The 26180-nt window shown below is 28.7% G+C and overlaps 1 protein-coding gene across 1 annotated transcript in view; it reads left to right on the plus strand.

The window, feature by feature from the left end:
* Positions 1-7371: 7371 nt before the first annotated feature.
* Positions 7372-26180, plus strand: part of LOC107456450 (uncharacterized) — a 54991-nt gene continuing 36182 nt past the window's right edge. Inside the window, exons 1-7 of the mRNA XM_043047026.3 lie at positions 7372-7500; positions 14935-14985; positions 15067-15681; positions 16844-16936; positions 19690-19782; positions 19874-19969; positions 24991-25080. Coding sequence (XP_042902960.2) covers positions 14935-14985; positions 15067-15681; positions 16844-16936; positions 19690-19782; positions 19874-19969; positions 24991-25080 — 1038 coding nt within the window. The 5' untranslated portion in view covers positions 7372-7500. The remainder of the gene's footprint in view (positions 7501-14934; positions 14986-15066; positions 15682-16843; positions 16937-19689; positions 19783-19873; positions 19970-24990; positions 25081-26180) is intronic.

Here is a 26180-nt window from a genome sequence, read left to right on the forward strand (position 1 = left end):
TGTACAGTGTACAAAGTACAAACATTCTTTCTTTCAGAACACTATTTATTTTTGCTTCTATAAACGCAATGTAGCTTACGCTTGTTATTTTAAAACGATAACAATAGCACTCTAATGTACTTATATGTACAGTCACGGAAAAAAGTATCCCGAAAATAACAACTAAAAGATTGTCTAATTTTTTAATATAGATACTTCTCAGACACACAACAAATACAGCGTTTTGCTGTTTCTAGGAAAGGACAATAACGCCGTATTTGTTGTGTACCTGAGAATTATCTGTTTCAAAAAATAAATGATTCTTTATTTGTTACTTTCCGGATACTTTTTTTCGTGACTGTACTTATCCGTGACACTTGCGACAGTTTGTGGAATTCCGCTACAAGTTAGGTAAATACCCGAAATATTAACGTTTAAGTTATTTTGTGCCTGTATTTTTCAGTTTTGCGTCCTTGTCATCGCGCTTTGCTTAGAATAAAAATGAAATGTTATTAAATGTTTTAAGTTTAATGTTAGCATAAATTATAGTGTATATTCCACTGTGTTGCTACCTTTCAAGTTCAAGGCATTCTTGGTTAGTAATAAAACAAATAAGATTACTTACTACATCTACTCGACGATTCTATTATTCAGTGAATAGGGTATGACAAAATTTTAAATGATCAACTTTGATGATATTATTGATAAATTTGCTTTTAAAAAATAATTTTATTGATAAATTTGCTTTTTTGGAAAATTTATATATAGTTATTAGCTTCATTAATGTATTATAATCATATTATTAAATATATGTATCTCCTTAGAGATAATAAATATTTACTTTTTTATTGTTTTAAAGCTGCGTGTTTTTAAAATATTTCTTTATAAATATGTAAAATAAATAATAGGTATCTTTTGAACTAATTCTAGATGATCATATACATTTCAAAATCTAGTCTTGTTTTCTCAACTACATTTTTTGTCTCAAATTTAATGCCTAGCTTGAGCCTATTATTTTATTTATTTTACTTTATTTATTTATTACTTTACGAGTATATTTTACTTATAATATTAGATGGTTTTCGAATGGGGGGGCGCTAAAAAGGTATTGTGCCCCGGGCGCGAGTTAAGCTCGCTACGGCACTGGTTCTGGCAGTTACAAACAAAATCAGATTCTTGCTATATTAAAATATTCCAGAATTACTGTAATTGTTAAAAGCAGTTATTTTTAAAATGTTGCAACATATTTTTTTTTTTTTTACAAAGCATGTGATTGCGTAATTTCAATGTGGTTGTATGCACACTGCCAGTGTTCTTCTTAAACCATGAAGTTTTCAATTTAAGTGAAACAAGTTTTTCATGCTATTACTATAAAATAATAATTCAATTCAAAAAATCTCTTTTTGGGTGCTATTTTATTAAAAACAATAGTTGAAGGCTTAAAACGATTTTTAATACTCTTATTTTATTAATAAAAACTTACACATTAGTTTAAACAAACTATTCTGTCGATATAAAAAAAAAAAATTTGTAATTTTTTCTAATTTTTGTATTTCAAGCTTTTATTTTGGAATGAAATTTGACATAACACAAAGCAATTTTCGAGAAGTAAATTACTCTACAGCATTTATTCAAAACTGATTTTAACATGTTCTCATAGAATATATATATTATTTATGTATGTTAGCGGCAAAGTTTGAAATCCGGCATTCTATAGAATGCCTAGGCATTGCATACAATGCCTTAAACTAGTTGGAAATGTATGAAATTATTTATATTTCACACATTTCTTAGGCATTCTATAGAATGCAGAATGAGAAACCGGTAAAGTATAAAAATCCTCTGTGGCCATGCTAGTAAAGGTGTTGAAATGGATATTTTGTGCAATATTTGTTTCTAAACTGAAAATAATTGTGACTTAATTGTGAATTTTTTAACGAAAATTTTGTTTCCCTTAATAAGAAAGGCATAAATTATGTTTTGTACAACTTTCATTTTTCTTTACGCATTTTGAATAAATTTTTTTTTAATGGCACTCTCATTATTTTTTCAGAATAGCATTTTTACTTTAGAGAAATGCGCATCATTTACATAATAACCTCATCAGGACGTTTTTTTTCTTTCATACTTTGCCTAAATAGCATTTGTCGTTCTATAGAATGCCTAGGTATTATATACAATACCTAGGGAAAGTGTCTAATACTTTTCATATTTCATACCTTGCCTAAAAACATCCGGCATTATATACAATGTCTAGGCATTTTATAGAATGCCCGCGTTTCATACCTTGCCGGTAACATATATTTATAAACAACATTATTTTTTTATTGTAAATTTATTAAAATTTAAATTGAATAAACAGTATTACAAAATTTAAAAGCTAAAGAGTTCGATGAGCGAAAAGCACTTAACCAAGCATTTACCAAACATCCCATATCTTATAAGTAATAAGTTATGATCGCATGAATCATGCAACTATATTATCTATATCACATAAAACAACTTCATCTTTGTTGAATGCTAAGGAAAACTAGAGATAAAAAGAGAGCCTAGCCACAAAAGGATTGCAATGTTCGCGTGCGTTTCTGTCCAAATATTTACTCAGGATTTGAAACAAATTTTTAGTGCACATGCAGAAAATATATAAGGAAACTAAGATCTACAATAACTGATTCAATAGTATTTATTTTTACGTTAGGTAAAATGAATATAATAGATCAGTGTTTATTTATTTATGAATTGCGAGAACGAATGTATGGAAAGGAAAACCCAAAGTATTTTTTGTTTCGATTACTTAATAAGTTAATTTTCTCCCTGTGTATATTTTAATTGTTGAATAATTCCAATCAAATGCATTTCAAAAAACTAAACTGTTAAGTGCAAAAAAACAGTTGCACCCGTACCATCTCAAGCAAGATATGCAAAACTATGCAATTTTTTTCGTTTTATTCAAGCGCTCTTGCACCAAGAGGATTATAAGAATGTTTTTTTCCCTTTGTTTTTAAATATATTCAAATGTATGTAATATGGAATGTCTCATACGAGTCTTTCTATATTAAATCATAAGCTTAAATTAGATTTCTCTTATTATATGCTCCCGTACCATCTCAAGCAAGATATGCAAAGCTAAGCAATTTTTTTCGTTTTATTCAATTCCAATAAAGCACTCTTGCACCAAGAGGATTATAAGAATGTTTTTTTCCCCTTTGTTTTTAAATATATTCAAATGTATGTAATATGGAATGTCTCATGCGAGTCTTTCTATATTAAATCATAAGCTTAAAATAGATTTCTCTTATTATTTGCTCCCGTACCATCTCAAGCAAGATATGCAAAGCTAAGCAATTTTTTTCGTTTTATTCAATTCCAATAAAGCACTCTTGCACCAAGAGGATTATAAGAATGTTTTTTTCCCCTTTGTTTTTAAATATATTCAAATGTATGTAATATGGAATGTCTCATACGAGTCTTTCTATATTAAATCATAAGCTTAAATTAGATTTCTCTTATTATATGCTCCCGTACCATCTCAAGCAAGATATGCAAAGCTATGCAATTTTTTTCGTTTTATTCAATTCCAGTAAAGCACTCTTGCACCAAGAGGATTATAAGAATGTTTTTTTCCCTTTGTTTTTAAATATATTCAAATGCATGTAATATGGAATGTCTCATACGAGTCTTTCTATATTAAATCATAAGCTTAAATTAGATTTCTCTTATTATATGCTCCCGTACCATCTCAAGCAAGATATGCAAAGCTATGCAATTTTTTTCGTTTTATTCAATTCCAGTAAAGCACTCTTGCACCAAGAGGATTATAAGAATGTTTTTTCCCTTTGTTTTTAAATATATTCAAATGTATGTAATATGGAATGTCTCATACGAGTCTTTCTATATTAAATCATAAGCTTAAATTAGATTTCTCTTATTATATGCTCCCGTACCATCTCAAGCAAGATATGCAAAGCTATGCAATTTTTTTCGTTTTATTCAATTCCAGTAAAGCATTCTTGCACCAAGAGGATTATAAGAATGTTTTTTTCCCTTTGTTTTTAAATATATTCAAATGCATGTAATATGGAATGTCTCATACGAGTCTTTCTATATTAAATCATAAGCTTAAATTAGATTTCTCTTATTATATGCTCCCGTACCATCTCAAGCAAGATATGCAAAGCTATGCAATTTTTTTCGTTTTATTCAATTCCAGTAAAGCACTCTTGCACCAAGAGGATTATAAGAATGTTTTTTTCCCTTTGTTTTTAAATATATTCAAATGTATGTAATATGGAATGTCTCATACGAGTCTTTCTATATTAAATCATAAGCTTAAATTAGATTTCTCTTATTATATGCTCCCGTACCATCTCAAGCAAGATATGCAAAGCTATGCAATTTTTTTCGTTTTATTCAATTCCAGTAAAGCACTCTTGCACCAAGAGGATTATAAGAATGTTTTTTTCCCTTTGTTTTTAAATATATTCAAATGTATGTAATATGGAATGTCTCATACGAGTCTTTCTATATTAAATCATAAGCTTAAATTAGATTTCTCTTATTATATGCTCCCGTACCATCTCAAGCAAGATATGCAAAGCTATGCAATTTTTTTCGTTTTATTCAATTCCAGTAAAGCACTCTTGCACCAAGAGGATTATAAGAATGTTTTTTTCCCTTTGTTTTTAAATATATTCAAATGCATGTAATATGGAATGTCTCATACGAGTCTTTCTATATTAAATCATAAGCTTAAATTAGATTTCTCTTATTATATGCTCCCGTACCATCTCAAGCAAGATATGCAAAGCTATGCAATTTTTTTCGTTTTATTCAATTCCAGTAAAGCACTCTTGCACCAAGAGGATTATAAGAATGTTTTTTCCCTTTGTTTTTAAATATATTCAAATGTATGTAATATGGAATGTCTCATACGAGTCTTTCTATATTAAATCATAAGCTTAAATTAGATTTCTCTTATTATATGCTCCCGTACCATCTCAAGCAAGATATGCAAAGCTATGCAATTTTTTTCGTTTTATTCAATTCCAGTAAAGCATTCTTGCACCAAGAGGATTATAAGAATGTTTTTTTCCCTTTGTTTTTAAATATATTCAAATGCATGTAATATGGAATGTCTCATACGAGTCTTTCTATATTAAATCATAAGCTTAAATTAGATTTCTCTTATTATATGCTCCCGTACCATCTCAAGCAAGATATGCAAAGCTATGCAATTTTTTTCGTTTTATTCAATTCCAGTAAAGCACTCTTGCACCAAGAGGATTATAAGAATGTTTTTTTCCCTTTGTTTTTAAATATATTCAAATGTATGTAATATGGAATGTCTCATACGAGTCTTTCTATATTAAATCATAAGCTTAAATTAGATTTCTCTTATTATATGCTCCCGTACCATCTCAAGCAAGATATGCAAAGCTATGCAATTTTTTTCGTTTTATTCAATTCCAGTAAAGCATTCTTGCACCAAGAGGATTATAAGAATGTTTTTTTCCCTTTGTTTTTAAATATATTCAAATGCATGTAATATGGAATGTCTCATACGAGTCTTTCTATATTAAATCATAAGCTTAAATTAGATTTCTCTTATTATATGCTCCCGTACCATCTCAAGCAAGATATGCAAAGCTATGCAATTTTTTTCGTTTTATTCAATTCCAGTAAAGCACTCTTGCACCAAGAGGATTATAAGAATGTTTTTTTCCCTTTGTTTTTAAATATATTCAAATGTATGTAATATGGAATGTCTCATACGAGTCTTTCTATATTAAATCATAAGCTTAAATTAGATTTCTCTTATTATATGCTCCCGTACCATCTCAAGCAAGATATGCAAAGCTATGCAATTTTTTTCGTTTTATTCAATTCCAGTAAAGCACTCTTGCACCAAGAGGATTATAAGAATGTTTTTTTCCCTTTGTTTTTAAATATATTCAAATGCATGTAATATGGAATGTCTCATACGAGTCTTTCTATATTAAATCATGAGCTTAAAATAGATTCCTCTTATTAATTTTAAGACGTAGAAATCTTTCCTTCACACAGAGTCATAAAAAGTCAAGGTGCCAATTAAAAGATTATTTTCTGAAGTTAATGGGTAATAATTTATAGAAAAATACTCAATAAGAAAATTTCAAACATTCCCTATAATGGCACCATGTTTTTGAACAAATCAAAATCTTTAAATTTCCCCATTTGAATGACGTTTGATTAAAGTTAAGGATATTCTTGCAATCAATTCCCTTTCAGAATCCCTGTTTAAATGGCAGAATTCTTCAAAAATGCGTAGTTTTTTCATATTTTTATGGCTAGATAAACCTGTGTCGAATCCCAACATTTCTGATGTTACGGGGAATCATCATCACCGATTTCTTATTTGAATTAGTCAAAGTCTCTAGGATTGTTTAACCTTTGAAGGCATTTTATTATATATATATATATATATATATATATATATATATAAAGTTTATTCCAGAATTAGGTTATCTAAATTGGCCTGGATCCATTTGGCACATTAGCTTTCCTATCAGTACAGAAAAGTCAAAGGGGAAACAGCCTAAGGAATCCAGACAAATGGTTCAAAGGGGGGCATTCAATAAGTGACTAATGACACTAAAACTTAAAATCGACTACTATTATTTTATTATTAAATTAAATTTTTAGATCGATATTTATTTGGCTCTCAAAAAATGTTTTAGGAAGGTCTTAGGAAATGTTTTATTATTAATATGAATTTAATAATAAAACATGAGAATACTAAAAAATTAAATTGTTTTTTTTTTTACATTTAAAATGTGAAAATAAGAATATTTAATTGAAAATAACAAAAGGTTTTACCGTACTATAAAAAATGAATTTAAGGTTTATGGATTAAGATTTTTTTAAAAATCCTTCCAGCGTTTTTTTTTTTTTTTTTTTTTTTAAATCTTTTTTTTAATGTTTATGATTCAGGGGCTGGAGTCTGATCAAGAAATTCGCCCGGGGCATCTACACACGCCCTCTATCTGATGGATGCCTTATAAATTGATCAGAGTTTTTTTTCTCCAGAATAAAATCATCTTATATTAACTGCTTAATCCTCCTCTTCGATTTTTATTTCCTTTAATATTTTTTTAAAATTTGATTTGAATAAATTTAATCCTTTTCTATTTCCATTTTATATTTTTTTAAAAAACCTTCATTCCAAACTTCGTAAATCTAGGTTGTTGGGGAAGGTTAAAGAAACAAAATATTTCTGAATTTGAAACAACTTATTAATACTTGATTGCACCAACTAATCAACCTTATTTTTTTAATGGTCGTTGCCATTTGAAAATTGTTAACTTGAAGTATTTAGGTTTAAGCGAGTATTAAGCATACTTTGTTGTCTTTTATATTCATTTAACTCAACAGAATAAAGTAAACAGATTTAATTGAACAGAAAAAAGAAGCAAAATTAGTAGCTTGATAATGGTTCTTTGAATATTAACTTTGAAAAGCACAGATCGTACAGAAAACAAAAAGGTTAGATCTTTAAATTTCCCAATTCTGATAAATAACTTTTAGTGTTGCTACTAATAATTTATCTTTGCTCATACGACATGTTTTTAGTCTACTCTAATTTAAAAAAAATCTTAATGCACTAGTGCTTTTGTATTACTTATTGTTACTAGTTTTTTTTTTTTTTAAATTTAACAATTATCAAAACTTAAAGTTTTCTGGATTTTAACTAAAATGTTTTTAAATAGTTTCAAATTTAAGTTACAATTTAAATTTGCAGATTAAAAAATAAATTATTAATTCAGAATTTATTATTTTGCTAACGGATTAAAGCGAGGCAAGAACTGTAAACAAATGAGTATTTGTATACTCTCTCCAAGATTTAGTAAAAGTTGTATAATTTTGTAGATGAATAGTTTGATATGGCATTAAAATATTTTGAGTTTAAACTACGTTTTTATTAACTTGGATTTGTGTATGTGAGTATGGAATTTTGCGAGCAAATGAAAGTACGACCAAATTTCATCTAACTAAAATACTCAAATCTTTACTAGAGCTCCGTGCCTGTTGAAAATGCAAGTTTCAATCGTTTTCTGACCGTTACGAGCTAAATTTATCTTCAGTTTAGTGCCAAATGGAATTTATCGCCATGAAAATTCCGACAAATTAGAATGTTTAAATTTTAACACCAGCTTCGTTTAGGTTGACAAGTTGAGTTTCAAAACTTTCTTAACTGCAACAAATAGAATTTATATCGCCAACTGGAGCTCTACGTCTGAAAAATTTAGTGCCAATTTATGACCGATTGAAATTTTGATCACATTCCAACTTATTCTAAAAACGTGAAATTAATTTATTTTTGTCAGACATCAGACAAAAAACGGAAGACGCATCATTTTCGTAATATAATTACCCATCGCTGCCAAAAATCCTTCATTGTTTTTCGAAAATGAAGCACTCGCCATTTTCCGTTTTAGATTGGACTATAATAAAATTCATTTCTTCTTTTTAGTCTTTTAAAATCACTATTCAATAAAACCTATATTGCTGGATCCAGAAGCTTTGTTTTAACTACAAAACCATCGACTATTGGATGTAATTCAATGACCTATTTACTTCTACAAATTGCAAAAATCAATACATTACAATAACATAAAAGTTAACACGCTTTACGAATGTTATTTTTAGACAAATGTCGTTATTAAGATTTACTTTCTCAGAAGAAATATTAATATTCCCTGTGTACTTTCATGCTCGACTTTAAATTATTTTAAGCAACTAATCAAGAAATTTATCTTACACAAAATAAATATTTCTGCTTTTACTTTTTTTTTATTTGTTTGATTCAATGGAAATAAACAGCGGGTGGAAATGACTTCACTGTTTTTCAATACTTTCTCGCAATTTCTTACGAAAACTAATTGGTAGTTATTCTTTGATAAAATATATTCGAGTACAAAAAGAATAAATAAGAAATATTCGTCTGCTTTTTAAAACTTAATTCAAATAACGTGAACTTATCTTGATTTAATTTCATTTTATAACCGTCGTTGATCAGCACACCCAATTTTGACTTTACGACTACCAACGTTCAATTCCGTAGCCTTGTAATTTTAAACCCAATCCAGAAGACAAGAGAACTCCTTAATCAAAAATTGGAGGAAATTTGCCGTCGTCGAGGAATTGTTGATGGGACTTACTTGCATTTGCGTTAAATGGAGATGAAAACCTCCCGCAGTTTTGCCTGACGGCAAGAGGACTCTAACCCATAATCCGACAGCCACTGAGAATATTTTAAGTCAGCAATGTGATCGGTGCGAGCCGGGTGCGGAATTCGTATCGACCAGTCACAGCTTCGATTTGAACACGAGCCACCTCATTTGAAGGCAATCGTTCTATCCCCTGAGCCACCACAGCTCAAACACATTTATAGATAAAATTTAAACCAAGTGGTATCTATTTTGATATTAAAAACAAAAAAGCAAGATATTTTTGCTGCTCTTAAATTTGATAGAAAATATTTTATTAATTTTTAAAAGTAAAAGTATTATAGTATACATAATAAATCAAAAAGATTGAAAAAATGATGAATGTTCAATATTGTTCTTTCAGAAAGAAAAATCTTAACGTTTCTTTCTTTAAAATGTGATCGAAAGCGAAGACAAATTTAAGTTTATTTCTCCTTTTAGTAGTTTTTCTTTTTTTTTTTTTTTCCTTTTATAATGGATTTATAAATGACGTAAGATATTATGCGGCAAAAATCTAAACTTTTGTCGTAATTTTTTATCGGTTTAATCTGGATCATAATAAATAATGCAGTAATGCTTTTTTTTTGTTTAGTTTATCAAATGTATGCACAAATTATTGAATTTTTATTGAAGTGTAAAAAGAAAAATTATGTTTTTTTTCCTCATAGACTATCTGGATCGTAATAAAAATATACGGTAATCCTTGTTTTTCTTGGTTTGTGAATGAATTATATTGAATTATTTTACTTAAGCGTAGAAAAAAAATTAATTCAATTTTCAATCTTTTAATAAAAAAAGTTTCAATCTTTTTATTCACGAACTGATAAAAAAAAAAAGAAACAAGGTATTTATGATAATTTACGGTTTTATATTTTTACTTAACCCTTTGACACACACAGATATGACACCGGTGTCTTATATTTGTACTAAAATATAAAATCCAAAAAAAAAAAAAAATAGTTTAAACCTTTTTCTTTTCATTCATGTTTAAAAAATTATCAATAATTGATTTTGAAAAATTAAAAATTTCGGTGATTAATAATTGTTTCTCTTGGATCTAAATAATTAGATCAGATTTGAAAAATTATCGTTTGGAAGCGACCTGCGTTAGGAACATTTTACCTTTAATGCAGAACATTTTACCTTCACTTATTCTGACCTAAATTAATACAAAATAATGTAAAAAGTATGAAAAATATTTTTAATAAATATTCTCCGTTAAAGGGTTAATGTATACTATTTTCAAGCGCGAATAATCTCTTTAAACTCATTTAATTTCCTCAAGGTTTTATTTTCACGTTTTAGTTCTGCTTTCTCTAATTTTTTTTTAACCTTTTTCTGAGGAAGTCATTCATAACAAACTATTTTTTTTCTCTTTTCGTTTAAAACAAAAAGACAAAAAAAGGCTCTTAAGAACACTTTTTGATTCTAAGATAGTTCCGATCCTCTGATAAAGTGACTCCGGCGTTTCAGATGAGTGAGCTATAATTTTCTTCCGGTTTAACATCAGTACTGAAGCCACTCAATTCAACGAAATGGAAATAAAGAAGAAAATAAACCTAAAAAAATGTATAGCGAATAAAAATAACACTTTTTAGGTATTTCACGCTTTTTTCTGTTCTTTTTCTTCTTGTTCTTTTACTTCTTTCTTTGAAAAGCTACGATTGAAATTGTGTGCTTTGCTTTAGGAAGATATTTCCAAACCAGTGGTCCCAACATGGGGTTCCGTGGAACCTTTAGGTTCCGTGGAGAGGTCACAGGGATTTCGTGAGTTAGGACAACGTTATCAGTTACCTGTAATAAAATTTACATCCAATTTATTTTCTATTAGTTGTTTAGTATTGATCCGATAATTATTACCAACGTTTATTTTCATCCTTATTCATTTTTATTTAAACGATAATCATATTCCAGCTCATTCATTTGCAGTTTATACATGCAATAAAATTTAAATTATGAACTAGACTGGATGGCACTTTAAGCCTGCAAATTCAACTGTCTAACCCAGAGGTCGCCAAAGTGGTCTATATAGACCCCAGGGGTCTATTTAACAAACGCGGGGGTCGATCTAAGACAGGGGGGCGAATGGGGTCGATTGTGGGTTCAAAAAAAAAAAAAAAACAGTTCTCAATACGCAAATCACACATACCTAATTAAGTATGTAAAACTTGAGAATTTTTTTTTATAATTGACTCAATATCAGTTTCTTTATAAAATATAAATTAATAAACGTATATTTATTGGGGTAAAACAAGTATTTACGTACCACCGCGCAGTGGCACAAACTCAGCGCAGTTTATAAGTCATATCATATGTGCGCTTGTCCGAATGTCACGTGTGACGAGCATTGACGTTACAAATGCAAATATCATACGCACTTTCAGCTATCTTTGCAAACTGTGTTGAATATTTGCAGTGTCATTATTAAAACTTTTATAGTTTTGGATAATTAGTTATTGTTTCGATAAAACCATTCGCTTAGTTTAGATATCAGTTTTAATTATCAATGCACAAAAAAGAAGGTAAGCATTAATAATATGAATTAGTACAGCCCTCGACAAAACTATAGCACACTTTGTATTTTTCTACGAAAATTACAAAATTGACCAACTTTGAACCCAGTATAGCGAACCTTGCAAAAAAACACCAGGCTCACCCATCTCATTGATCAAGAAGCAGTAAATCTTTAGTTACTTTACTTATTATATCTACTTATGCATAATTACTTATTATTTAATAATAAGGTATTTAAATTTCAATGTTAATATATTTTTCATAAAACTATTGTTACACAATGTACTATCACTTTAATAAATGTTTAAAATCATAAAATAAATGTATAAACACAGTATCTAATAGAGTTTTATTTTAATTAACAGAAAATTACTTTTGTGGGGGTCGATGGAGATTTCGAAAAATTATATAGGGGTCGATGATCAAAAAAGTTTGGCGACCCCTGGTCTAACCTAAAATTCAATTTTAAGACTAGTACTGTTAAAACGGCACGATAAAAAAATGTCACTTTTCGTCCATTGATTCAATTTTTCAGAATAATTTATAAAATTTTAATTTATTAATTATTTTCTAAATAAATAATTCATTTTACTTAAATGATTATCACATTCCAACTCATTCATTTTCAGTTTATGCATGCAAATAAAATTCAAATTATGAACTACACAAAAAATAAAATTAAGAATTAGGAGATCAAAGTAAAAGTTACATAATATTTATATTATATTAAAATTATAATTATGATATAATATTTATATTATATTAAAATTATAATTATGGTACAATATTTATATTATATTAAAATTATAATTATGTTATTATATTTACATTTTCCAGATTTTAGCAACAGATTTTGAAGGTCAAAAATTAAAATCCACTTAGTCTCAAAAATATGTCAATAAAATTGTTTAAAAAAAAAAATTCAAGAAGTAGTAATTTTAAGTTTTTTTATCTTCTTAATATTCATAAAATTTGGGTAGAAATTTTAGATTTTTTTCATTTGAAATAACATTAATTAAGCTGGTGTAAAAATTTAATACTTTTTATACAACTATTGTATTCGTTAATAATACTTAATTATTAAATAATACTTAATTATTTAACTTTAATTTTTTTGTAAAATTATCTTTTTTTAGTCATGAGCAAAAACTCTTAACTTAATTTGGAAAAAAAAATTTAATAATGTTTTTTAAAACATAGTTATTTGATTAATTTAACTTTAAAATGAAATTTAAAAAAAAATTTGCTTCTCTTTATTTTTAAAAGGTGTTTTATTTTTTCTGAAGCATTATTTTTATTTAAGAGTCGCAAATGCTAACTAATATCATACTAAACTAAATATTTATATTTTTTCAGGACCTAAAAATTAAGTTTCTTCTTTTTATAATGTATGTGAAGCAACCTTCCAGAAAACTAAAATACCTTGGAAAGTATTTCCGAAATTTTATCACAGTATAAAAAAAATAATAAACTCTATAATAATATATTTTCTCCTTATCTTTTTTGCCTTTTATCCATTAAATATTCATCTAAACAATTATTATATTTATAAAAAAAATTAGTTTCCTTCATAATTTTTAATAACTGCCACAAAAGAAAGCAGAATACAAAAAGAAATTTATTAAACGAAATCAATTTTCTGCTATAAGCTCTGATATAAAAGGAAAATCCTATAAATATATTTTCACTTAACTCCTAATTTCAAATTCTGTGCTGTTTATGCGATATGTAATCTGGTGTCGTACTCGCAATGATAAGAATGTTTATTTACTCGAAATAACAATAACCGTTTTTCAATGTATGTGAGATTTGAGCTGAATAGTTGAACCGTATATCATTCTTAAATTAACCATATTCCAAATTTTTGTTATTTTACGACAATGAACGATTTCGTTTTTTGTTTAAAATAACATGTTGTTCAGAAGTGTTGGGTCAACAAACTTTAAAAACGAAGAAAAGAAATGAATAAGAATTTATTTTTTTGTCAACTCCTAAAATTTTTTCAGCCGCGGGCGCGCTCTGATAATTTTTTTTATAGTGCGTGGTCGATAAAATTCAAAATTCTTAACTATTCTTTTATGTTGCTTTTGGTTGAACAAACATCTAGAATTAGGAATTTGATAGAAATAAAACAGAGGAAAAATGCTGGAAAAGAAAACTCTGATTTGAAACTGTAAATTTTGTTGGAATATTTATAATAAATATTACTATATATCATATTATAAATATTTCTATATGTAATATTATAAAAAATCTATATATATAATTTTATAAATATTACTATATATAATATTATAAATATTACTATATATAATATTATAAATATTACTATATATAATATTATAAATAATAATAAATATAAAATTTGTATTTTATAAAAAATGATAAATATTTATTATACTTATTATTACATAAAATAATAAGTAAATAAATAATGAAAGAGAAATTTACGCTCTTCATTATGATTTTTCGTTCCTGTCAAGCTGAATTACTGTATTGTTTGCTTACATTCTTGCTTGCAGTTGAGGAAATTGAAATTTAAAGAGACTTAGATAATAATGGTAAAAATAATAATATATCACTTTACGTTTCCCCCACTATATATATTTTTTGGCAAGAGTTTTAAAATATTTATAAATTGCAATGGTTAAGGAATACCTGTGTAACAGTTCATAAAAAAAAATATTCTTTTCGTCATTCCTTTTAATGTGTTTAATTCCATGCGAAATGTATCCCAAATAGGAGAAAGGCGTCATGTGTGGTTATGTTAAGGCAGCATTTTCATATTAGAATTCCATACATAAAATCGTATAAAATTCTACGACCAAGTCTTAAAGATTTCAGTTTTAAGGACATACATGCGTAAAGCTCACAGGAAATTTATGTGTGATACGTTATTCGGAGAAAATATATCCCAAAAACGTTCTATTGCGTTTTCATAAAATTGGCCTGGCAGTTTTTATATTTTATCCAGTTGTGATTCAACAGCGGTGTTTTATTTATTTATGTTTTTTTTTTTTTTGAATTCCATGAAATGTATTTGCTTCTATTAATATTATTTGTCTGTATTTATTTTTTGACCTATTTCTGGGAAATAAGTATTTTTATACGTAGTCAATCTCAAGTCAGTTTATACGAAGTATCTCAATTTCAGTACATTTACTAATTTCTTTATACTGTTTTGAATCATTTTCAGATGGAAAATGAAGATTACGACGAAGATATCTATGAAGAAACTAAATCCAAGGTGAGACATTATTCACTGTTTCCCCAATTTAGCGATTCCTTTTTCTTCAACGACTAAGAGTTTGAAAATTTCTCATTTAAGGTTGTTTACAAAAGACGCTCCTCAGCTTCTGAAGTAAAAACGGACGAAGAAGATCATGAAAAATCACGAATGGGACGATCAGACCATTATAAACGGAAGGACTCGCGATCGGGACGTCCAGACTATTCTAAACGAGAGGAGTCAAGAACGAGACAGCCAGAATTTTCCAGCCACGAGGATTCCCCTGTGGGAAGGCGAGAATATTCTAAACGCGAAAGTTCAGACGATGAGAAGAAATGGACAACGACTGCCACAATAAACTTCAAAGGTAAAGATGGTAAACGGATTTCCCAAGTGGGCCAAAGGACATCGAAAGAAGAATCGCCGACGAGGAGATGGAGTACCAGTGAAAAGCACGATGTTCAATCAGATCCTCAAACAGAATGGACTAGGACTGTTATCAGAGAATCAAGAAGTGCTACAGATTTACATTCCGGCTCGCGTCATTCGCGAAAATCAGATTCCAAGTTTCATATTTCACCGAAGGTAGAAAAAGATAGGAGGGGCAGGGCAGAAAGAGGAAAAAGGTATCCTTACGATGAAGATAGTCTGCCTTCTAGAAGTAAGAGTAGATTGTCCAAGACTGGATTTTATTACCCAGTGGATAAGTGGGAGGTAATTATGTTTATATTTACAAAGACAGACTTTAAAATTAGCATCCACATTTGGTTCAGTGGTAGAATACTCGTCCGCCATGCGGACTGCTTGGGTTCGTTTCCCGAGCGGTTCACTAAGAAATGGCATGTTCAAACTCAATACCTAATCAGTAAGTCACCAAGTAGTATCATGGGTTAAGAGGAGTTTTTAATCGCTCAAAACATCAACTCACATACGACATCAGATTTAAAAAGACAATTATTTAATAACAAATATGAATTTACATGTTGATATATCCATATCTGCAAGATTTCAGCTTATTACTTGGGCTCAAAACGTCCACTCAGTTAGACGGTTTTACCAACATTAAAAAACTTTACAGACGGTTTTACAAAACTGTATGGAGGGTTTGAACTTGCCAAAACGTACAATTTTTTACCATATAACGCGAGGTCGGCACTTTCGAAGTGAAGATGGAGAATCGGTCTCGAAGTAAATCACATAATAGTTGTAAAATTCCGGACCTTATAAGAGCTACGACGCCGATTCTGGTGTTAATGTCCTGTGGCGATTTGTTGAGAGCTTCGAAAACGGCACCTTTTAAATGTCCTAGGATGAACTCGGTGGGACAGATCGGGAGATATGGGAGGCCAAGAGGCTGGACTACAGTGGCCGAATCATTTGTTCCAGTGAACTTTCGTTTAGTGTGTCCAGTTATTTTTAAGTTGCCACTAGTTTCGACTGTTGACGCAGAAATTGCACAATGATTGCATTATAAAATTTTATTTTATAAATACAGTCATTTTTGCACAAAGGAAATTTGAAAAAGTCATATCATACGGAATAAACTTAAGAGTTCAGCCTTTTTTACCGGTAACTGCATGATTAAAATGCTTGGGAAAAAAAGAGTAATTTGCCCTCAAAAGTTCATGTCTATTGAATTGCTATTATTTAAAAACGAAACAGATTTTATTATATATTTATCATGAAGAAATTTATGGTACATCAACAAAAATGTCATTACTTAGGTTACGGTCACCTAATTTCCTCCTTATTATGGTTATTTTGATTTAGTGAGTTTGCCTCAAGCAGACCCTTTATAATTTCGATATTTCACAGCAACGTAAAATTGTGATTAAATATTTTTAGCAATTTGCATTTATTTCAAATACTTTGTCAGGTTGACTACACCAACAAGAATTATGTTCGAAGCAAGTGTGTGAAGCCTCAAGGCTTGCACCGATACGTCTACGGAAGACCCTTCCATTGGGATGTAAGTAAAAATAACTGACGTGATATCTATCTTTTTACATAATAAACTTATTTAAATAAATTAAAATAAGTTAATTAACATAAATAATAAGTTAATTAACATAATTAATAAGTTTATTAACAAGGTAATCAACTTTGTTATTAAGTTAATTAACTTAATCAATAAGTTAGTTGACATGATTATTAAGTTAATTAACATAATTATTAAGTCAATTAACATAATTAATAAGTTAATTAACATAGTTATTAAGTTAATTAACATAATTAAAGTAAGTTAATAATAAATAAGTTAATTAACATCAATTAATTAACATAACTACCATTAAACGGTTGGATTTAGCGCTATATTGAGCATTACGGGCATCGATTGATTAGTTTCAGCATTGTTCAATTTTAGACTGTTTTTTTCTATTTTAAATTCAGAAATATTGCAATTTTTATTGATATTTACTTCATACAATCTTAAAAAATTTCCTCAATCAAGTATTTTCTGGGAATAAAACCTTATTTAATAGCACCAGCATACTATATTTATACAATCTTATAATTGAAAACTACATCCTAAATTGAGAGAGCGTATCTATTAATTTCTAAGACTGTTCTAAGAAATCAGGAAACGATATTAATGCAGTGCGCAAAATATAGTAAAAAACGGACCACCTTAAATTACTTTTGATACTAACTATCGGATCATCACGTTATAGTAATTAATCTAAATGGTTCGAGGGGGTGACCTCAAGTATGCTAAATAATTAGCGCAAACGATATTTTAAATTAGGAAAATCAGACACAAAAACGCACTTTCTCCGAATAAACATACCTTTTTTTTCTGCGAATTTGGATTTTTGGCTCCCAAAAATAAAGGGGTTACTCCCAATCTGAGAAAAGGGTCCTAGAAGTTTGATCAGTTGAGCGTTGCAAAGTTAAGACTCCTTAATATTAATTTTACTTTTTGCATTCTCCCCAAAACTCTTCAGGTGAATTGAAAATATTTTGCACAACAGTTATAAAGTTTTCTTATCCAATGGTAAGTCCATGCAAAATAAAACTTTTAGTAAATATTTATTATTTTAATTAATAACGTAGAACATTTTTTGAATAGTGAGGTATTTAATTTTCTACACCATTTTTATAAATGTAAATTTACATGGCAAAATCTGAGCAAAATCGGTTAAATAGTTCATGAGAAATCAAATTTTTAAAATACAACTCTTTTGAAATTCAATTTCTCAGAAACTATTCGACTGATTTCACTCAAATTTTGTATTTTGCCATGTAAAACTATTCCCTTTAAAATGGTGTAAAAAATGGCAAGCCTTACAACAAAATTTTTTTCTTTTTGACTTTTATTAAATTAAACAATAAAAAATAATAAATGCTTACCAAAAGTTATATTTTGCATTGAATTATCTTTAGATAAGCGAGTTTTATTATTGTGTGCAAAACTTTTTTAATTCACTTAAAAATTTCTTGGAATATCGTTAAGTGCCTCAAAAAGTAAAATTAACATTACAGGGTCCAAAAAATTTGGACCGTTCTCCTGATCAAACTATCGGGACCATATTTCCCAGGTTGCGGCTACCCCCCTATATCTTTTGGCTCAAAAATCCGATTCGCCGTTTTTGTGTCTGATTTCGTAACTTAAAATATCATCTGCAGTAATTTGTCAGCTTATTTGAGGTCACCTCCTCGAATCTTTAAAGATTAAGTCTGAAAACGTGAAGATTCAATCATTAGATCAAAAGCTATTCAGGGTGGTCCGTTTTCAATGTTGCGCACTGTACAATAAATGTCCATTTATTATGTTTTGAGCTAGTCTCCATTTGTCGTTGTGCACTTCTTAAACGTATCAGAAACAAATTTAATTTTTTAACTGAATTAGTTCTGAATTCTGACGCAACGATTTTTTATAAAGTCCTCGACATCCTTAAATTTTATCTCCAAGCAATAATTTTCAGTTTAGGAAAATAAAATCTGTGGGTGTTCAATCTTATGTCCAAAAAGTAAAAGGAATGATTAATCTTTGTGACCTAATGATGGGTCACAAGCAACTTCGTAGGCAAAGGAATCTGAGTTCTGGCATTGTGTGCAAAAATCAATAAATGTTTTATTTGTTCATTTTTTATCGAAGTGAGATGAGAATTTTTTAAGAGCAATCCTGATGGAATAACTGATTTGCACGCAGATCAAGATCTTACTTTTAATAGGCATGGGTGCAGTATTATTTTATGCAATAATAATGCCAGAGGCTTACATTACGTGGCATGCGGTTTTCTTTTAGCATGACAGTATGGAGTTGAAACAACCTTCATACTCTGTGGACTCCGCACACAAACTTTTCCATGATTTCAAACCTGAAAATTTTTCTGTGAGGTACAAGGTTTGATAGGATGAAGACTTAAAAAAAAAAAGACTAACTTCAGAGCTGAAAAAGCACACTCAAAGAAATTATATCTAAAGTTGTTAAAGGGAGAATTGTTTTAAAAGTTTTTTCTGACGTTTTTACAGATATGGTACTTAAAAGGAGGGAATGGCTTATAAAAATAGCGCCTAATCAAATAAATTACTACTTTCAATCAGAACATGATACAGAAACAGTTCCTCAAGGCTTTTGTACATTTTAAAACCTATTTCTTCAGTTTATTGACATGTCTCTTAGTTCAACAGTTGTCAAATGTCATTATGATTATTGCTTTAGGTTTATATCATTTTTCCATTTCTTCTATATTGACGAATAAAAATTTTTTTTTAAAGATTGATTATGACAATAGATACTATTTAGTGAGCAAGGTGAACGTTCCCAGAGGTCTACATAGACAAGGCCGTGAATTTAAAAGAAAACTAGTGGTATTTGCTTTACATTTTATTATGAAAAAATACTTTTCAGTTAATATTATTATATATAATGAATTAAGTTCTGTAAACGATTATTCAATAGCCCGATGATGATATTCTTGCGGATTCAACTGGCTGGCAATTTGAGTATGGACCAGAATTTCATCAAGTTGAAGGAGATATACCTTTTAACACTCGAGTAAGATAAGTCCCTTTTTATTTTCTTTAAGGTAAGGTATTCTTAATGTAATATGCAATATGCTATGGAATAAGATAAACGAGATGATATTTTGTAAAATTAACATATAATTGTTTAAAGTATTTTTCACGTAAAGGGGAACAAAGAAGTTTTGCTTGAAATCAGAAATGCGTACAAATTCACCTTAAAATATTGAAAAACTTGCACCCTATTGTTGTAAAATACTTCATTATTCAAGCAAAAAATGTTTACTGATGTATTATATTCAATTTAAACACAAAAGTTTAAATTGAATAACTGCAACTCGATAAGTGAAATGATTTTGCCTAACCATGTGTTTTAAATTAGATTTAATTGGATACCTGTAACGACATAACGAGTGTGTGTCGAACTTGATTGGCTTCTGAAGCGACCAATGTTATGATTTACCAACGATGACGTCTTTTACAAGTATCCAATTATGAATTAGAAAACGATTTAAAATTTTTATGATCAAAATATGTCTGTTGAATCAGTTGCCTCAATAATGATCTATTCTTCTCTTTAATAAATTATCTAATTTTGAATAATGAAATTAGATAAATACAAAACAATTTTCTAACTACAAATTTCAGTGCTACGATGACTTGTCTGTTGTACAAAGTTTGGCAGCTATTTTTTACTGATTTCTAACAGTAAAATGTTCCATGAGCATTTCCTTCATAAGTGTTTTATGAGTAATCGAGAAACGTTTATTGAGCTGTCAAATAAGTTTTACACCAATTTTAAAATATTGCAGTATAAAATTTGAAACCAAAAAACAACATCAATTCTTTGTATTTTTGTTTTATAAGGAAAACAAATAAAGTAGTGGGTTATTCATTGAATGATTTGCCCAAACATTTGAGTTGTTATTCTTATTTTAAGATGTAAGTTTCTGAATAAATTAGTCACTAGACAAGGCTATACAAATCTGACTTGTTGAGCTACTTCGAGGAGCATACAGCGTAGAACGCCTCAGAATCTAAACTATAATTTCAATAGAAGAAACTAAGTTAAAGATTCTAAAAACAAACAGTTTTCTTTCTGACAAACAAAGAAGAGGAAGTGGTTTGTAGGCAAGGGTTAAAGCAAAGTTAAAGAAAATAATCTACTAAAAATAAAATATTCTGGCTAAAATTTTATTTATATTGTTTACGAATCCAAATCCAGAACCAAGCTATGCATGGTTACAAACTATTTTAAAGAAATAGTTTTCAAGAGTAATAGAACTTGCAAACTAATTTCTAAATATTTCTTTAAAATAATCAGGAAAATGTGTAAGTGAAGATCTTTTATACTTTAACCATTTTGATTTTAGAATAAAAAAAATGGAAGAAATAAAAACTATAGAAACTTTCGTTGTAGTACTGCAATATAATGCTACGTAATATTGTAATACTGCATAGTGTTAGTATCAAAGTATCATATACATTTTAAATTGAATGAAGGCATTTACAGACAGTTTTTAAATGACATATTTAGTTGCAATAGTCTGTAAGTCGGGTAAATTGTGGAAATTAACTTTCTACTACGTTTGTTTTTAACTGTGTCTTTGAAGGTGAAATCTTGCAATAGATAGATTATTGCTAATAGAGTGTTATTAATTGGAGTATTGACAGATAAAATTATTCATAAATAGAAATTTCGATCACTTTCGTACCAGTTAGAGTACTTACATTTCAAATAGTACTCAATGTTTGATATCGAAACAAGTTACAGTTGGTGTAAGCAAAATATATCGCCGATTGAAATGTTATGTCAACCACTTTTCAACGTGAAATGACTAACAAACATAAAACCAAAAGGAAGAAAAATATTGTGAGATGAAATAAGAATTTTAAAAGTACTTAGTTTATACTTAGAAGGATATACTTAGGTATACTTAGAAGGCGAAAATAATTTTATTTTTGTTAGATAACGTAGTTCACATCACTACAGCAATATATTTTTATCAAGTCTTTCGAAAATACACCTTATTATGTTTTAAAAATCACAAAAATAATATTATTTTCCTTTTAGTCAACTTGAAAAACTTAGCTTTCAAATTTTTAGTTTATTTTACTTTTAATATGTGTTATATATAGAAGAAACGAATGTTGAGCTTTCCTAAACTTTAATGAAACCTAAGGAGACAACAGCATGAACAATTCTTTTATTAATATTTTTATTAGATTTTACGAAGAGCTTTTTATTAAACGTCTACCTCAATTTTTCAATACTCAAGGACGAATGATTACAGAAACTGGAGCAAATCAGGAATAAATAATGTCCAACACCAGAAATGAGAGCATTTTTTTCCTCTATGTAAAATTCCCTTCCCAGAAAAAGAAATCCAATAAATTCGTATTTGACAACAGTAGGTCAAATTAAAATATTTCCCGTGAATCAACATTTAGTTACACCAATCGTGCGACACAAAAACTTATGCACAAAGCACAGTGCCTTGAAGAACTAACTCACCACTCCAGCGAATACAAATGAATACTTCGCGTGTGCAAGTCCATACAGGTTGGAAAAAATAAAAGTCAGTAGACTCACTCGCCTCATGGTAGAATGAGTAATCTTTAAGCGTGACAAGCTTTCATTAAGCAGTCAACAATTGAGATAAAAGAAAAAGCCGCTAAGTTATTCATGATCAATTGAATAGTTGGCGACAATCGAGGCGTAATCGATGGCTGCATTTTTGATCTGTGTGCCTCAACCATTTTCGAACGCTTTGATATGGAGATCGAAAATATCCTTCTGAAAAAGACCTCAGCTTGTTAGCTAATTGATCATACATTTCAAAGATTGCTTTTATAAACATGCTTTTCTCGCTGAAATAAAATTTCGAGAGTGTTTAAATAAATTCCAACTTGATTTATATGTCAGACAAATCTGTAAATTGGATGTGGTTTATGTTTATGGAACAAAATTTCTTTTTTTACAGTACTCATTTGAATGTTTTGAGTATGTTTATTTTTATTTCTTTACGTAGAATGGGTTTGAATGAAAGTTGATTAAAATCTCTCAAATTTTTTATTTTAATCGAGTTCTATACGTCAGATTAAAAATAGAACGTTAGCGGAACGGAAGATGAGAAACAAAATAAATTGTACAGTATTGCATTATAAAAACGAAATACGATACATCGCAATTTGTGATGTAATTAGGTTTGGCATAAAATAATAATAAGAATAACATGCTAGTGTAATAGGGAAACATCGGTATATAAAAATAACAATAAACAGTGTTATTTGTTTTAATTATTTTCCTCTTTATATACAATCATTGGAAAAACAACAATCAGTGATTGGAAAAACTACGCAATTTAAAGGCAACATACCGAATTTGAGCGAAATCGGTTGAATAGTTCCTTAGAAATGTAATTTTTAAAAAAATCGTATATTTTAAAATAGATTTCTCAGGAACTATACAGCCGATTTCGCGCAAATTTTGCCTTTTTCCATGCATACTTTAAAATTATATACTTTAGAATTCAAAGTGTTTTTTGACTGTCATTTAATTAAATAATAAAGAATAAGAAATATTTACTAAAACTTATTTTTTGTATAGAATGAATAAACGAATTTTATAATTGTGTGTAAAAAAATTTCGAATCACTTAAAAGGTTCTTGAGATATGGCAAAATACGGAAAAAGTAAAATTAACATTAAGGGGTTCAAATTTTGGATTGTTGTTCCGACCGAACTATGGGGATCATATTTTCCAAAATGTGGCTACTCTCTATATTTTGGGAGTAAATTTTTGTGCTTGATTCCGTAATTTAAAATATCATCCGTACTAATTTATTAGCATATTCGGGGTCATCCCCTTGAACCATAAAGACTAAGTCCTCGAAGGTGAAGATCCAAGCATTAGATCAAAAGTTATTCAGGGTGGTCCGTTTTTTTTTTTGGCGCACTGTACATGCGTGTGTGAAGGTGTGGCCAAAGGGATAAATTAGCTATTATTCATAATAGCTAGTTTAAATATTAGTAATACTTAATTCTAAATTAGTAATTTTTATTAAAACTCAGTCATAGGGGCATTCTCATTGAGTCCATTAATGAACCCTTGGAGATTTGTACCAATTAGATTTGAAAAACCAGTTGCGTTTGAACCTTGTTTCTTTACTAAACTAACTTTATAAGTAGTTGCCAGGAATCGCTACCAAAAACTGTTTGTTTGGAATCACATCACTTACTGCGCAACTTTTTTTTAAAAAAGTTGCACACTACGCACTACGAAGTGCGAAAAAAAGTGGTGACTTGATGCTCCTAGTACGCTACTTTCCGACCATTGGCAAAAGCAAAGACTATTTTTTTTTTTAGTTGATTAAAGCAAAGTGCTGTAATAGCAAAGTACATGCACGCATATTACTAGATTTATAAATTTTTGATTTGAACAGAATTTAAAAATTATTGATCCACTATACTAGATTTACAAATTCTTCATCCACAAAACTAGATTTACAAATTGTTTATCCACCTTTCCAGATTTATAAATTGTTGATCCACTATACTAGATATGCAAATTGTTGATCCACTAAACTAGCTTTACAAATTGCTGATCCACTAAACTAGATTCACAAATTGTCGTTAAGAGACAAATGAAATTAAAAATGACTCCACTGCCAAAAAAAACGCAAGTACTATACGATAAATTTCGAAAAATAAGCTTGGCAAATATTTTTTTCCCTTGTTACAGCTATAAACGCCAAAATAGAATTTAAAAAAATTGATAAAACAAAGTTTATTTTCTTTTAAAAAAATTTATTTTGCTTACTGTATAAAAATGCCACTTGTATATAAAAATCTCAATTTTAAATTTTTTTTGTCTCTTTACGTTGATTTTTTTTATTGCATGACAAAATAGGTTTTTGTAGTTACCTCTATACACTCTTAACTATCGGAACTTATTTAGAGTTGGCAAAAGTGGCTAACGATTTTATATTGTAAGAATAAGTAATTCTGATTTTGAAAAATTTTAGACTTTTTTTTTATATACTTTTTTTTAAGGAACGTATCGTTGGACAAGGAGGATATCGATTTTATGGCGTGAAAAGAAATAATTCTGATTGCGATCGAAAAATTGAGGAAAGGCTAGAAGTAAGAAGATTTTTTTTAGAGTCTAAAATTTCAATTTAAATAGAACAATTTATTTTAGATTATATAAATTATTTTTAACAGATATACGTACATTTAAAGGCAAATACCTTTTACCCTTCCCCTTTCCAATTCCAACCATTTGATGCAAAATTTTAATTTAACGTATTTTTAATAATTTTTTCATTATTTTATAGAAATTTGGTCAAAATAAGCGAAAAATATTATATTTAGTATTTTATTATTATTTTTTTTGTTATGAAATACAGCATCGGACATCGGTGTCCCTTTTTACGAAGATAAATTTTCCAAACAGATTAAAATAAGATTATGATAAGAATTAAGATAAGGCAGATTTAAGATAATTTTCCACTTCCAAACGATAATTTTTCAAATTTGCACTTATTTGCAATAAGTTAGATCTAAGAGAAACAATAATTCATTATTGAAACTTTTTTAATTTGCAAAATTAATAAACTTTTAAATATGAATGAAAAAAAAAATTTCGGACTACTTTTTTCGGATTTTATATGTTAGAATAAATATAATTCCGAGAATCTAACAGATTTTTAGAAACTATTAGGGTGTTTTTTATAACAAAAAAATATCAAAATATATTTTTACTTGCAAATAGAGCATTAGAAAAAAAGTATGCAAAAGGGACACCTGTGTTCCATCAACGTCAAAGGGTGCTTAGTCAATGATCCTGATTTTAACCACTTGCGCAGGAAAAACGTGCCACTTGCTTCAAGATAATTTTGTCACATAATCTTCAAGGACGTGCTGTATACATCTTGGCGGACAATTAGTAGAAATAAAAAAAAAAAAACATTTATGGTTCACAGAAATCGAGCAGATTATTCTGATTTCGGTTCGGTATAGAACACTTAATGTCTCATACTGTGTTGGTTAGTAGATCTCTGATTTTTTTAACAGCCCATGTGATTTAGTTCCTGTAAATAGAATTTTGTAAAAAGGGATCCTAGGGTTCAAATTCAAAACTTCTAGGGGTTCTTAGATCCATGCAAAATAAAGATACGGTGAAGCAATTTATAAAAAGAAAGTCAATAATTTTGGTTACATTTATTACTTTCGCAACGAAG

Source organism: Parasteatoda tepidariorum, chromosome 4, assembly GCF_982258835.1.
Source record: "Parasteatoda tepidariorum strain Cologne lab strain chromosome 4, Ptep-v5.0, whole genome shotgun sequence".
Lineage (NCBI taxonomy): Eukaryota > Metazoa > Arthropoda > Arachnida > Araneae > Theridiidae > Parasteatoda > Parasteatoda tepidariorum.